This window comes from Acanthopagrus latus, chromosome 18 (assembly GCF_904848185.1).
Source record: "Acanthopagrus latus isolate v.2019 chromosome 18, fAcaLat1.1, whole genome shotgun sequence".
NCBI classification, from domain to species: domain Eukaryota; kingdom Metazoa; phylum Chordata; class Actinopteri; order Spariformes; family Sparidae; genus Acanthopagrus; species Acanthopagrus latus.
This window is the reverse complement of record NC_051056.1, coordinates 31,507,875-31,522,894: the sequence shown is the minus strand read 5'-3', so window position 1 is coordinate 31,522,894 and position 15,020 is coordinate 31,507,875. Positions and strand designations below refer to the sequence as shown.

The following is a 15,020-nucleotide window of genomic DNA, read 5'->3' as shown; positions in this document are numbered from 1 at the left end:
GGTATGTTTATATTAGGCGGAAAGGAAGCCTTCATTGTCATCACCAGTGATTTTCTCTTTCACGGCAAGATTTTGACAGTTGCCTGTATCTTAATAACAATTCCGTCTATATACAAGTCAATTGTCACGGATGATGCGCTTATGTAAACATTTTTCTTCTTCTTGTCCTTTCAGGCAACTCTTTTCTTGTCAGGATTTGTGAACTCTGTGGCATTATCCTGATTAATCTGAATACTAACACAGTTAATTTTAACTATTTCTGTTGTGTCTTTTATGGCGTAGTCAAATCTTTTTGCTGCTCCCTGTATGGGGAATATGTGTGGCATGGCAGGGTGGGGTTGTTCATTCAGGGATTGAGAACAGTTCAGCGAAACAGACATCACGGGAAGTAATTGTGTAAATGAGAGGAGGAGGTGGGGGAGTTCATCATCTCTCTTCTCGTAAGCAAACCCTGGCCCAGTAAAACACAGCCCAGTCGGTACAGCAATAGGACATGCGGTTATTAATACAGAAGAGGGAGGTGCGCTCGCCTCGACAAGCGCCAACACGCGAGTGCATTACCTCTACGGCTGCTATGGCAAAGATGTGAGCTGCATTCCTCTGCCCACAAACTCTCAGCTTTTTTCCCCTGACACAGAGGAGAGGCTTCTGACTGTCAGCCTCAGATGTGGGAGGGTTTGATGGCTCCGGCAATGCTAACGACAACTCGTCTCCACATTTTTCATCTCTAAGGATATACTTGATGATGATTAGCAAAAGTACTGAACATTTTCTGTTGCCATTTAACTAAAACGCCTTAAATGTATACTGTCTGGATATATACTGAAACAATATGTTGGAATTTAGGTTACCTGTTTAGTACAGAAAGAAATCATGTATGACCAAAAAGACCAAAAACAGACGCAACAGCCGCTTCGGATTCTGTAGTAATTACTGCCAAAGCAAGACAACACTGGTGTGGAAGATGGAGCAAACCGCAGATTCTGGAACAAGACTTGTGGTAAAGAGGCTGACCTCCCTCCTTTTTTGGAGTTGTCTAGTGTGAGATGCCCGGGCACACAAGGATGTCATGAGGTCCTGCTTCAACAATACTCCAGTAAAGGTTTCCTCAGAGAATGATTGGGTCAGTTCAAACCTTCCACTGAAGAGGTGGGTGGAGTTGGGTCAGGGTTAGGGTCTCTGTGGAGCGGTATAACCAAAAGAAGGACTGAGGTAGTGACTTCAGCATGTCTTTCCAGTTTTCAAATTCAGGACTGGGTCCACAAAATGCTAAACTGAGGGGTGACTCAGTTTTAGTAGTTTTAGTTTTTACAGACATTTGTCTATTTCACACTGATCTGTCCAAGATCACCAGCATCCTGAGGCAGCACTCACCTTGCATGCTGTCTCACTTGTGCCTCTTGTCTTGCTTCCCTGGTATATTGTCTACAAGGTTTCAACAAGATGAAGGCCTCCAGTTTTGGAACTGAAGCAAAAGATGGCTGCTGGAACAACTGGTTGATTCTTTCTGAGCCAGTGATATCATTGTCTCGTTGTCGGCCTTTATACAGGATACAGAATAAAAGACTGGCAGTTGACATTTCTGCAGGCCATGGATACGTTCAAATGTGTTTGTGTCATACTGAAATTTCTACAATTTGAGTCACTTCCACACAAGTTCTTAACCCTGTGCATATGTAGGCAAAGCTGCAAGGCTCTAGACACATATGATTCACACTGAAAACAAGAGGAGTACAACAGAGGGATGAATTACAACTGACTATGCAAAACATCCAGCACTTATTTGGTGTTGAGTTGGTGCATTATTTCACATACAACACAATGCTGCACTGCGCTTTAACCCGATTTACTGGCTTACCTGCTTCTGTTTTAACTCAGCAACCCACATTAGTCCTTTCAGGACACACAGTGTGTTTACATGACACTTAAGAAAACCGAATTACTGGGTTAGTCCAACTATGATCGGATCTTTAAGATGCATGTATACACCTTAGTCTGACTAAAATCGGACCAGATCGGATTTCTCATCGTCGGGGCGGCTGTAGCTCAGTGGGTAGAGCTGGTGGACTGGTGATCGGAAGGTCGCCAGTTTGAATCCCGGCTCACCTGGGCAGAACTGTGCTACATGTTGAAGTATCCTTGAGCAAGATACTGAACCCCAAAATTGCTACTGATGTGCAGATGTGCTCCTTGTGTGGCAGCCACTGCCAGTAAGGGTCCTGCGATGAGCTGGTCTATGCCCATTGTGTGAACTGGATTTGGGCCCAGTAAGCCCCGCAGCCCCTTGGGGGAAATGGCAACATCCCGTGACCCTCAGCGGAAAGACAACACAACGAAACCCAGAGTATTCGATAGATAGTCGCATTACTCCTGCATGTACACGTTCCAGCAGATCGGATCGGATTTTTCTTTCTGTGCAGACGTGAGATTTTTTTCCTGGGGCCATGAGCCGGAAGTTGAAGGACTTTCCTCCGAAATCACCGCAAGAAAGAGCGCCATTGTGCATCTAGTTTGCGTAATTATCATGTACATCATATACGACACGCACAAAGATGCAGCTTTGTCTCGCTCTTCGTACGCCATCTTTCTTGAATGCTGAGGCAGCTGGTGACGTAAAGAGGTCAGCCGGAGGTGTTTCTGTTACCACTAGTTGAAATGGGCACAGCGCCACCTAGCGCACCGGGGTATGACATGCTCCGGCCCAATAATCCGATTTTCTAACCAGCATGTATACTTGGATAATTGCACTTGTCTGATTGAGTGGCGTAGTCGAACTATGGCTGTAACTAAGCTGTGCATGTAAACGTACTGACATAGACACATATTGTCAACACAATGAAAGCTGTCCACCAGCCCCAGACCAGACTGAGTATGCCTGCCTCTTGCTCTTTGACATGTCAGTGTGTCAGCACTGCCAGCGCTGATGGTTTGATTGACAACACCAAGCATGCAGTTCTTCAGGCAAGCAGTGACAGATTTGTTCTTAGTATCATCAAATTCCCAATGTCAAGGTAATCTTTAAATCAAATATTTTGTAAATATTGATTGACTGAGACAGAGGTTAACCAGTTGTCAGTTAATAATTCAGCACAGCAACATCATAAAATTCATATTATATCCGTTTACTGTATCATACAGGTGAAATTAAGCCATTAAAAGATTTTAAAAGAAACACACACCACCTAGCAGCTGACAGCATCCTGTTACCTATCCAAACTTCTGTACAATAGAAAACCCTAACTCGCCCTTTTTACACAAATATTACACGATACTGCCGCCACAGAGACCTGTCTGTACACTGGCTTTGTTTTCTGTGTTGTGTCTTACAATTAATCAAACAACGATGACACAGAGCCGCCACACACTGGGATTTTACAAACATTTTACAAGCACTCTACAAACTAATGAGGCACAACTGTCATGCCATTTAACACAGCATCAGCATTGGCAACTTTCTAAACAATAACACTTGCATGACAATCATTTCCCCAATAATGTGCAGTAAACTTGTATATTTTTGACTGGTACCTTTGCAGCAAACCAGCATCCACTACTTCTTAAGACTTCTGATCCAAATAGGTGGTAAGATTTCAGCATTTATACATCTGAAGACATTGAACTCAGTTTCTAATAGCAAAGGTTTTTTCCAGAGATTAATTACAACACAGTCATATAAATACTTATGAGCTATGTTTTTTACCTGCATGAACAATCCAGAAACATTCCCAGGTGAAGCTCGGCACCAGTGATCTGGTGAGATCTTGGCATGCTTTGACAGTGAGGCTGCATCAATCATGTTTTATTTTTTCTCTTTCACTGTCTAGATTTAGTGTAAGTGATGCAACCCATCACATATAATGTAGGCAGGAGCAGAAACATCAGCCATATGAAAGCTGGACGGGTGTGGAGGGTCCCGCCTATTTCTTGGTGGGTGGAGGTACCAGCCTGCCTTCCCTTTATACATCCTACATCTGGAACGGGCACCTTTCCCCCTCTTTTCCGAATAACATCTGCCGCAGAAAAGCCAGACAGGTAGTTAGAGTTGATTGGTCATGGATGGATTTTCTCTCTCTTTCTATGTTGCTCTCTCTCCCTCTCTCTGTCCCTCCCTTTTTTTTTCTATTCTACAAAGCCCAGAGGCTAGTGTTTCACTGATTACAGAGTCCTTCCATTTGAATGGTCGTTTGTGTATTGTCAGAACAAAGGGGGCGAGCGGCCTCTGAAGAGGTGCTAGACAGGAGAATGGATTGGGCTCAGCGATTAGGATGAGTGGAAGTGCAGGTTCAGGCTAGCTTAGCAGAGCCGTGGCAGCTCAGGGAGGGACTCCACTCCAACTGCTGCGGGACCTTTCGTGACTGGGAGAAGTGGACTTGTGTGCCGCAGCTGCACTCCACTGCAACTTATTGTTGAACTAAAATTGTAAGAGAGCTGAGGGAGTTTTATAGTGGACTAACTGACCTCTTGTATTGCCCTGAATTAGTCGCCTCTCTTCTGAAACCTGGGTTAGGATTAAAGGCCTTTAATGTTCATGTTGCATGTTCAAGCTTTTAAATAACTTATTTAATAACTTATATTGTGAAGAATTTTTTGCTATTGAAACACGTTTATTACCAAATTAGCAGAGTGGCCATTGTTTGATAACACTTGTGTACAGAAAAGGCCCACACATTAAACACAGTTATCTTAAATTCACTTTATGATTTCTTTGGATCCGAACAATGTTGGAAACATTTGGGATGATGTGAGTACTAAACTCGATAAGATACATAACAAAGGTCTTTTGGACATTTTAAGGCGTGCATGTTGTACAACATGCATGTTATACAGCATGCCTGTAAAGCCGCCATGAAGTTAGACCTTCAGAAATAGTGGAGCAGTAGTCCAGTGAAGCTGGAGCCTGCGTTTACAGGTTTGGACACTTTTTGTCTGAGGAAGTTATTAAATTAGAATTAGGAGCAACATTAGAGCAGCGAGCAGAAACTATTGATTTTCCTGCTTTATCCCTTCTCATGCAACTATACAGTTTATAATGTCTTTATTTGGATCTTTTCCAATTTTACTGTCTTGCTTTGTCTCATTTCATATTGATGTACCACCTGATCACTTTTTCCAATGCTTCTAACTTTTGAACTGCTTTAACAATTGAATTTAGCCACTGCGGGATCAATAATATCTCATCCACACAATTAAACAAAAAAACAAACAAACAATACAGAGATCCGTCTGCTGCAGATTTCTGCAAGAAATATTGCCACAATATTTTTCTTCAAATTCAAAGCAAAGCCATTTAACAAAACATGAGAATGAGGCCTTTTATTCCAAATGTGCCACTTAATGGATATGATTAATGAAATATATTTTTAAACAATGCATCTCTCCCACAATTTTCAAAATCAAAATAGCATTGTTATCATTAAACTGTTCCTGAATTGATCGTTACACAGGCTGAGACTGATCTGACGTGTTGCACCTGAGGAAGTTCCTCTCAGACGGCACAGTAATCAGATAAACGTGAGCCTGACAGCTTTCTCTTTGAACACTCACTTAGTACTTCTCACCCCTAACATGGAGGTAATAACTTCAAATCAAAGTCCTCATCAAATTATGTAGTTGAGTCTGGGTCACACGCTTGGTGGGCTTCGACATCCTTCTGATTCCACAGTATCACCTTTTCAAAGCTGCTTCTAGGCTGATTATTGATTTGCTCTAGGCCTTTGTGTCATTAATGAGATCTAGAAACTGCTGTCCATCAAAGGTTCATCATGCTTTAAAAACACATCAGGGCAGCGAGATTTTTTTTATAATAATTGTCAAATAATCTCACATTGTGTGTGAATGAGTCACTTTGTAATGTGGCATGAATTTGCTGTGAGATCAACTACCAGCCTCTTCATTTGGTAACTGTGGCACTCCAAGAAAACCGTTATGGGGTCGTTCAATTCAGGGAGGGAAAATAAATTGAAGAGCTGAGAAAAGAACAATGACATCATTTCACTTCCCAAACTTTCACCAACAGTCCGCCCAGCTCTGACGGCTTATTATGTCATTAAGGCACTCATATTGTTCAGCAGAAGTCTGAGAACACAAACACACCTATTGATTTCCCTGCTCGCTCGTCCAGGGGACTCGACATTTATCTGTCAAACAGCGGCCAAAAACTTTGCACACATGGGGTCTGTCGGCTGATTGTGAGTCAGCTGTAGTGCTGTGACATTTTGGCAGTTTCTCTGTACTGAGCAACGGCCAAAGAATCCGTCCATGCAAGAACAGTTTAGTGATGTCTTTAAAATGCATGTAGTCACATAAAGTTCTTCCACGTGTTAGCAACAAGACAGCACATACTTTTGTTTCTGTTTCTGGACAAGTGTGGGCTCCCCGCTGGATGAGACGGAGCAAATCATCATTAATGTCAAACAGGCGACTGAAGTCAGTGGAAACATTAATATGTTCTGTGTGTACTGTACTGCTCGCAGATGATTTGTTGAAGAGCGACGCTTTAATTTTCACCCTTCACTCCCGCTGCCTCTCCCCCAAAAGAGCACCCACACCCAAAACTCTGTGGCCTCCTCCCTTCAAGGCAAAACCTAAATGGGCCTTAATGACTCCATGCAAACAAAGTGTGACGGGGGACAAATTATCAAAACTTCTCCTTCAGGTGAAAGATCTCCGAGGTAGCTGTGGCCTCCCCTCCCCTCTCTGGCTCCTCTCTCTGTCACCCTCCGCAATGTCAAGGTGTCGCGACCCCGTTACGACCCAAACCGGAGTTGGCTGTTGGACATCAGTAGCCTGCAGAGGGGCAAGACCGACAGTGTGAAAAGGGATGTGTTTGGAGAGGCGGGGGTGGGGTCAGCCTGTACTAATGGGGTGAGGCTGATTTCAGCAAGATGAGAGGAAGAGGGCCGTCCTGTTAAGGTCTCACACGCTAGTCGGCCTGTGACTTCTAGTTAAAAAAGGGCTTCTGGGTGGCTTATATGAGTCAGTGGTCACCCCTCTGCATCAATCGCCTCACCTTCAGAATTGAATGGGACACATATCCCCCCCCCCACTGACACACACTGCAGCTACCCACCCCTTCTTCGCGGCCTGGCACCCCTCCTTTTCTTTAAGTCAATATGTCCGTGTCAGAGATGAAAGTGCAAAGTGGGAGGGACGCGGAGGGGGTCCTGACACTAATGTAGTACACTGGGCTTCACGTACTGATCTGCCAAGTTCTTTTGTCAAACCCTAAATGCCTGCTAGGGCCCTTTGAACCGCTGAGCGCTCGCCCGCCCTCAGATGCCTCCTCCTTTAGGTTCAATGAGATATCCTCGCTGACATTCCCACAGTCCCGTCACTGCGGACAGACACGCATAGCTGCACGGCCGCGGCGAGGTTCAGATTCAAAGACTTGAAAGGAGTCTGTGAGTCGTGTAAATAACATCATTCGCTACTCTGCGACAGAGCTCCTGACTTAAAATTGTTCTCATCAAAATTGAAATAGAAATGGTGAATGTGGCTGCAGAGGATCATTTCAGGCTCTGTTTGAATCTGTGGTTACAAAGCACTTTCATTGGCTTCCAAGCACAGCGAGCCAGGTAAACTAAGACCTATAACTTGCTTGCTTGTTTTTCTCACTGCCTCAGTCTTGTCAGCTAATCTCTGTGGGTAACCTTATCCCAACTCTTGAGTGGCTGCCCCCCCCACTTCCCTCCTCTGGGCCTCAGAAACCGGACTGTGAAACAGCTCTCCCCATTCACAAAGCTCACTCTTGTTATGCTCGAGCAGCAGCACACTGCGTTTGATTGATTCTCGCTGTATTATCAATTTCTTTCCTACTTTTTCAAATAGTGTCAGCAGGCAGCTTTAGGAGCACCGACTTCTGACTGATGGTCTGACAATGTATTTGCAATCTTCCCTTTTAAGTGCCAATTCACCAAAATTGGTTAAAAAAACAGAGAAAGAACATTAGTATCATCTTCTCCTGCTCTTCTCTTCTTGGAGGAGAATGCCAAAATGAAAACAGTGACACCAATAATATTTATGCAAGTTCATCTCCCACCAAACAAACACCGCTGGAGTTTTTAGAAAATGTATTTATAATAAATTGTGTGAACCAACCATCAAGCCTGTTTGTTTATGAACCTCTCGCCTTGTATTGGACTTCAGTATACCTTTATTCTCAACATTCAAACATTGCAGAAATTGTTTTCTGTTAAAAAAACTAGCTGGGGATGAATATGGATAAAGCTGGTCAGATGTAGCCGATAAAGAACTCCGGTGACCTCATTCTGTCGGGCTGTCATTGAGTCAACTTGATCTTTTTCTTTTCCTTTTTGTCTTCATGGTTTCTCTGATTCAGAAATGTGAAACGCTCTCGAAGAGCGAGTGGTGAGACACAGATGACAGCAGACAGTTACGGCTCCACAGTTTGCACAGTTCATTTCAGCTTGTTCCCTCTCATGGAGGTTTATCATCCCAAGCTTTAGAACAAAGTGGTGTTTCAAGAAAGACACCTTATCTGCCAAACCACCTATGTGTACAAATAAAGGGGCCTAAGGGTCATTATAAATCCCTTTTTTATCAGGCCAATGGTGTGTAGGTAGGGCATAAAAACATCTATATTTGAGCCCACTTCAATGACTTTTGTGGCATTAGTCTCTAGAATTAATCTGTCCCTCTGACTCTGACTGGCCAGCTGCCAAAGTGAATGATCGTGCAGACAAGTACATGGCAGACCCATCCAAAATCGGCTTGTGGTCTTGACTTGTTTCCCATGATCAAAAATGAAAATATCAGTCGAAATGGGTGGAAGTCTCATTGTCCATGGAACATTTCTGGAGCTTCACTGCATTCTGCTAAATAACTATAGTAGATGGAGATTTGACTTAAAATGGAAAAACAACCGAAACCCAAAATGGCAGCATACAGTTTGTTTGGCACAATCCAAGATTCAGTAAGACCTGAAATGTGTGTAAAAGGTTGTTACTTTCACCCTTTAAGCTGAACTCTTCACTGTGGCCACAAAGCTAAAAGTGTTAGCGTGCACATCGTCTGTAGTTGGTGCATGAGCTGATCCCATTCAAATCAATTCAGAATCAGTCTGGATGACATGGACGACGTTCACAAGACGTTTTGGGGTTTGTTTGTTTTTTATCACGTTTTAAAACAAGTCCCCGTCTTCTTCAGTAGTTCAGCGGAATATTTCAGTTTCAGTTTGTGAAATTTTCCTCTAAGCCCGATCAAATGATAAAAGACATCTGGGATCTTCCCTTTCGCCACGAGCACAGATTAGTTTCCTCCTCCTGGTGACTCACAGCTGGCCACATCCAAGCCGGCGGCTGCGCTCTCTCCTCTCAGTTGTGGATTTACAGTCATGCTCCAAGAAGTTTGTCACAAACATGTGCTTAAGAGGCGATGAGTGACTCCATAGTGCTGGCTCCGTCACAGTCAGTGTGCTAATTGCTGTTTATCATCCTTCCTTCTTTAAATCACTTATCAGCTGCCTTTATTTTGGACTCTTTTGGAGAGAAATCTTTAGCTAGTGAGCACCAGCTAATGTAAGCCTTATTAGATCAAACGGAACCAGAGCCTTGGATTTGTAATGTTCTCTGTAATTACTATTTGCTCAAATTTTGCTGTGATTTCCATCCCTTAAGGCAGACACGAATAAATTAGTCATGCTGTAAATGACATTATACACAAGGTGTGTTGGAGGGTTATTAAAGAGCGCTGTGGTCGACAGGATCAAACCTTCTTGTTACACAGACAGCCATGAATCACAGGGTGAGCCCACATCAACCCACTTTATCCACATTTGTACAAACAGACAAGGAAAATGATTTAAACTTGTCATTATAAATCATAAATACTTCAAAATAAAAGCCATAAATTGATATATTTTTGGAGTTTGCCTTGATCAGCAGCAGTCAAACACCCGTCTTCATATCCCACTAAAGCCACCCCAGGAGGCGCTTTGAAATCCCCGACATGGGAAGTTATGTATGTAATCATTTAGAATCATTTTAAATATCAATGGCGCAGGAATGCCGAGGATCCAGTTTTAATGGCACAATAAAGGCGAACCACAAAGCTTTTCCTTTTCTTTAATGGCAGCAGGGATGTGGGCTCACTTTACTGCTGCCAGCTCGTAAACACATTCACACCTCTCTTTCATTTAAATAAGTTATAGCACATTATTGAAAAAAAATCGACAACAACCTGCATTTGAATGCTGTCTGGGAGAGCCGAGGCCAATCCACAAACCGGCAGCAGCTTAAAAAGCCCAGAGAACAGAGAGAGAGGCAGTTTCAGTGGATGATGGAACACAGCGACTCCGATCGTTTATGTCCCGCAGGCCTCAAAATGAGAATCAGAATAAAGGAAATCTATTGTTTGATGTTCAAGTTGGTTTAATTAAACTCTTATAAATAATAATAATAATAATAATAATAATAATAATAATAATAATAATAATAATAATAATAAAAAGAACATAATTCAATGTCCCCATCACATTCTGATCTATTAAATCAAGCCGTCTTCCGCATATCTGACAACAAATTAAATCTTATTTTTAAAAATATATAATTCAAAAGAAAAAAACAATGGAAAGCTCCAAAGCACTTCATCTCCTTGTTCCTTCTCTCCTCTACACAGCGCTTTGCCCACCGAGAGGAAAAAACCCTCTCCAAGTTGATGGTCTCTCCAAGATTACCCTATCAGGTGCAAACCGCTGACATGTTTCCACCCACCAACAACAAAAAAGCCTCGCTGTGCCCAATTCTCAAGCCGCAGACGCACAAACACCGCTGACAGGCACTGCTGCGCCATCATCAGCCTCCAAAGCTCTCCAGGGATCCGCCGCTGCCGCTGCGACCTCCACACTACCTTTCTTTTTTAGAGCATAACCTTTTTGTATGCCTGGATAAGCTTGTTTGCCCTCTTTTAGCGAGTTGTGTTGTTTTTTGGGGTGGAAGGGCGTCATTTCATCCACCACTTTTCCTTTTTTTTTTTTTTTTTCCAGCGCAGCACTTGGTAGAATAAAATGACCCATGCAAGGTGTAGAAATCCCCCGCAGGTACGGACGGAGCTGAGGAGCCAGTGAACTCTGGAGCAGCAGGATTGGCATTGTGGGGGAAACTTGGCTGTAGGTGCGCAAAACTCGGAGGATAATTTTTCAAGCGAGGGGATTTTTTTTTCTTCCTTTTTTTTGAGAGGTTGAATTCGCTAGGCACCGATTTACGGAGGAGTTGCAGGATTTCGGTGAGCGGAGGAGACTGAGCTGAAAAAAAAAAAAAAAAATCTGGATAATTCCCCCCCCAACAAGGAAGCACCTAATGTTGCACCCCGTGACTCTGCTACTGCTCTCCAGCGATCTATCCTTACACTGGGATTCAATCTCCTACTTACCACCGGAGTTGTGTGCGTAAAGGACGCGCAGGGGAGCGAAAGCGAGAGAGAGGGGGGCGATTTCGCCAACCTTTCCCGGGGCTCTAAATCTGTGGAAGCAGGTGTATTTCAGGTGTATTTCTGCGAGTCAAGATGTCTCTGCTGCCTTCGAGGTTCATATACGTGTAAGTGTTCCACATCTCCGTTTGATATTTCGCACTTTAACTCGTGCATTCTTACCAATAGAAGTCGCCAAAAGCTTCATATTTGCTTATTGATTTCATCCAGGTAGGCTGCGTGTATTTCTCCATGTGTGATTCACTCCCCTCCTCTCTTCTCTCTTCTCTCTCCGTCCATGTAGGTGTTTACATTTTCTGGTACTCTATTTCCAGCTACAGGTATGTTTACTCCAACGTTATACTCCTGTGTGTGTGTGTGTGTGTGTGTGTGTGTGTGTGTGTGTGTGTGTGTGTGTGTGTGTGTGTGTGTGTGTACGTGTACGTGTTTGCATGTCACTGTGCACATTTTTTTATGTGGATGAATAATGCTGATGATGGGGATCTGACTGGGTCAACGGAAGGGTTGACTTGCTTAAATTAAATCTTTTGGAATTATTTTGATTTTAGCTCATAAAGTGTAAAAATCTGTCGGTCATTCTTCGAAAGAAAGCACGAAAATTAAACAAGGGTTTTGCAAAAAAAAAAAGAAAAAAGTGGAGAAACAAACATTAAAATAAATTAACTGAAGAGGCGGGAGATGATGCATAAGGAAACGTCACCGAACTAAATACAGTAAGAGATAAAAATAGAATAATTCCACTGTATTCCTTAGAAAACGATTTATGCATAAAGATTTTAACATTCTGCAGTAAAGAAAAATATCCAAGGCAGTTCGGCATTAGTTCAACTCTAATCTGAAGCATGTCAACTCTTTCCTTCCGGATTAATCTACAATTATCTCGAATCAATGTGGTTAACATTTATTTAAATCCTGTTGTTTTCTTCTGCAGTTCAAGTAGCAATTGCGGTGTTTTACAACAGAACTGTGTAATAAATCTTCTGATCCCGGGTTAGAAGCTGCTCTGTGAGCAGATGGCTCGTTTGGCGCTCGCTGCCTCGCTTTTATTAGTCGCGTCTCACTTTGAACAGTAATGATCTGCAGGCATCCACTCACCTAATTGCGCGCCGCGATTCAGATAAAAACGCAGAGCGCACGCTCCTTCACTCATAAAGCGATCTCATCACCAGGTCAAAGGTATGACGTGTTGATCATGATATCCCACGTGCTGTTGTTTGAAATGACTTTCTTCGTGTTGTTATGATGTTAAATATGAAAAGAGGAGAGAGAGAGAGAGAGCTGGAAACTCTTTGCTGTTTGTCATTATGCACTTATTTCTTCAACACATGCAAATATATATATATATATATATATATATATATATATATATATATATATATATATATATATATATATTTCGTCAGAGAAAACTGAATCAGACCAAGAGGAGTGGATGTTTGATCTTCTGGAGTAAATAAAACTCAGCAGGACAGTTCTTTTTTCTTTAGAATACATTTTATTAATTGCACCGTTCATTCAGCCTGCTGGGATCAGCTGGTTCCAAAATAACAGGTCTACCTTTGAACCAGTCTGTGTGCTATGATTATTCCAACAGAACTGCTGCAGACAGAGCTGTAGTGCTGACTGACCGCTCTCACATGTAACACACGATGAAGTCCATGCAGACTGATGCCCGACACGTATGACTGATGGACCATTTCTCCTGTTCTGTTGCTGATTTGTCAAGTGTGTTGACAGATTTGAGAAAGACATTTATCAAATCCATTGTGGCTCTTTGAGTGCTTTCGGGCTGCTGATAAAAAAAAAAGAAGGACTCTCCCTTTAATGTGCCTCTGTCACTTTGCCTCTTCATGTTGCCTCCTCAGCGCTGCTGCGAGCAGCTCATGGCTGTTACATGTCATGCTGTGGTTGTGATCTCATGAGGAAAAACAACAGAAGCAACCACAGTTGGAAGTTAACTTTGAATGCACTGCCAACGTGTGAGAGTGTGTCTTGTGTGTGTGTGTGTGTGTGTGTGTGTGTGTGGAGCAGGTAGTAAGGTGTATCTTAGATGGATGCGACAACTAAGCTTCCTGGGTAAAGACAAGCGGCAGACTTTTGAAGTTTCAACCATATCCGTTTTCATGCTGTGTCTTTGAAGAAAGGAGACAGCGTGATAAAAAACTGTTGTCGCTAGCGTTCACCTCAGCCATGTGCTTAGGCTTGCCTTTCCCTTGGCGCAAAATGCAACTGTCTACCAAACACACCTTTATGTTTGTTTAGAGATGGGGAGATTTGGGATAAATCCCGTAGCAGCCTAGTCAGGCCACGTTCTGATGTTTGTTCGTTTTGGGTTTTTTTTTGGCTCGTCAGCTTTGAGGTTCATTTAGAGAGAGTGCTGACAACAGAAGATACTTATGGTTGACTTCATGCTTCTGTTCAACATGTTTTCAGCTTCTGTTTTAGAAACATCTTTCCAAACTTTGTAATAGTATTTTGTTAAGTGTGGAGATATTCTTACACTCTGACCAGTGCAATGACGTCTTCTTGTTCCCTGGATGACAAATCCTGTCGGTGAAGCTTTCTTGTTTGTTCAGCTGTTGTGGCTACTGCTGCTAACTGCTCAGCTCTTGAATGCATCGTTTTCTTGGGCTGTCCAGAGCATGAAATGCAAAAACCTTTCATGAATAGTACTCTATGACTCAATAATATACTTCTTCAACATCCCTTCAATATACAGTGAAAGTAGTTTAATGCATCATGTCTCTATGCATTTGTTACTGTAAGTTACAAGGAGGGTAACACAGAAATGCAACCCTAAATATGAAATACAATAAAGTGCATTGCGTAATCAGGTCATCACATTACCTGGTCTGATGTAAATGTGCCTCTTCAAGCCATAATCTTTAATCTCTTGGTGAGTTTAAAGGATAAAATTGACTGGCTGAAAATGACTCTAGGACCAGGCTTCAGGAAAGGACTGGTCTTTTTGTCATTTTGTTGCAATATTGTGTTGACTGTAGTGAAAAAAAAAAAAAAATACATGAGTGAATTTAGTCTGGAGCAAAAGAGGTTGGGTTGAAGACAAAGTGAGCCGATAGAGTAACAGCTAAATTTGATATCTCGCTTTGTGAAAAACAACAAGTATTCACGAGAGAGCATGTAGTAAAGTCAAACCAAAGTCAATATTTACACCACAAATCAGATTTTTTGATATCCTGCCTCTCATTTTCTTCTCTGCCTGATGCCAAAAGTAACATGGGGCGTATTTCCTAAATGTCAAGATACAGAAGCCATGTTCCAGTTCAGAGGCTGGATCCTCTGAGGTCCACATTTCTAGACCCAATACGTCATGATGAGCCCACAAGTCCTTCCTAATTCAAAGGACAGAATAATGTGGCTGAGAAATGCTGCCGAGCGCTGTATCTTACAATCTGCAGAGAAGTGGAGGGCAAAGTCGTTGAGAAAACCTGGCAATTCTCGATATTCGAGGTTGGTGTCCAATCTAACTATCAGCTTTGGTTTCTGGGAGTTTAAAGAATCAGTTTTAGGGGATGTGATGGTCTAACCTATCCTTATGGGTTCTTCAAAGGATT

General features: G+C 42.6%; 1 protein-coding gene across 2 annotated transcripts in view; it reads left to right on the top strand.

Annotated features, from left to right (window-relative positions):
- Positions 1–15,020, top strand: part of fgf24 (fibroblast growth factor 24) — a 30,665-nt gene that overhangs the window by 7,062 nt on the left and 8,583 nt on the right. The window contains exons 1-3 of one of the 2 annotated variants that reach the window (XM_037076070.1): positions 3,845–4,032; positions 10,636–11,552; positions 11,729–11,765. In XM_037076070.1, coding sequence (XP_036931965.1) covers positions 11,521–11,552; positions 11,729–11,765 — 69 coding nt within the window. In that variant the 5' untranslated portion in view covers positions 3,845–4,032; positions 10,636–11,520. Of the gene's footprint in view, positions 1–3,844; positions 4,033–10,635; positions 11,553–11,728; positions 11,766–15,020 lie in introns of those variants that run through there. The other variant, XM_037076069.1, reaches the window with a different exon arrangement.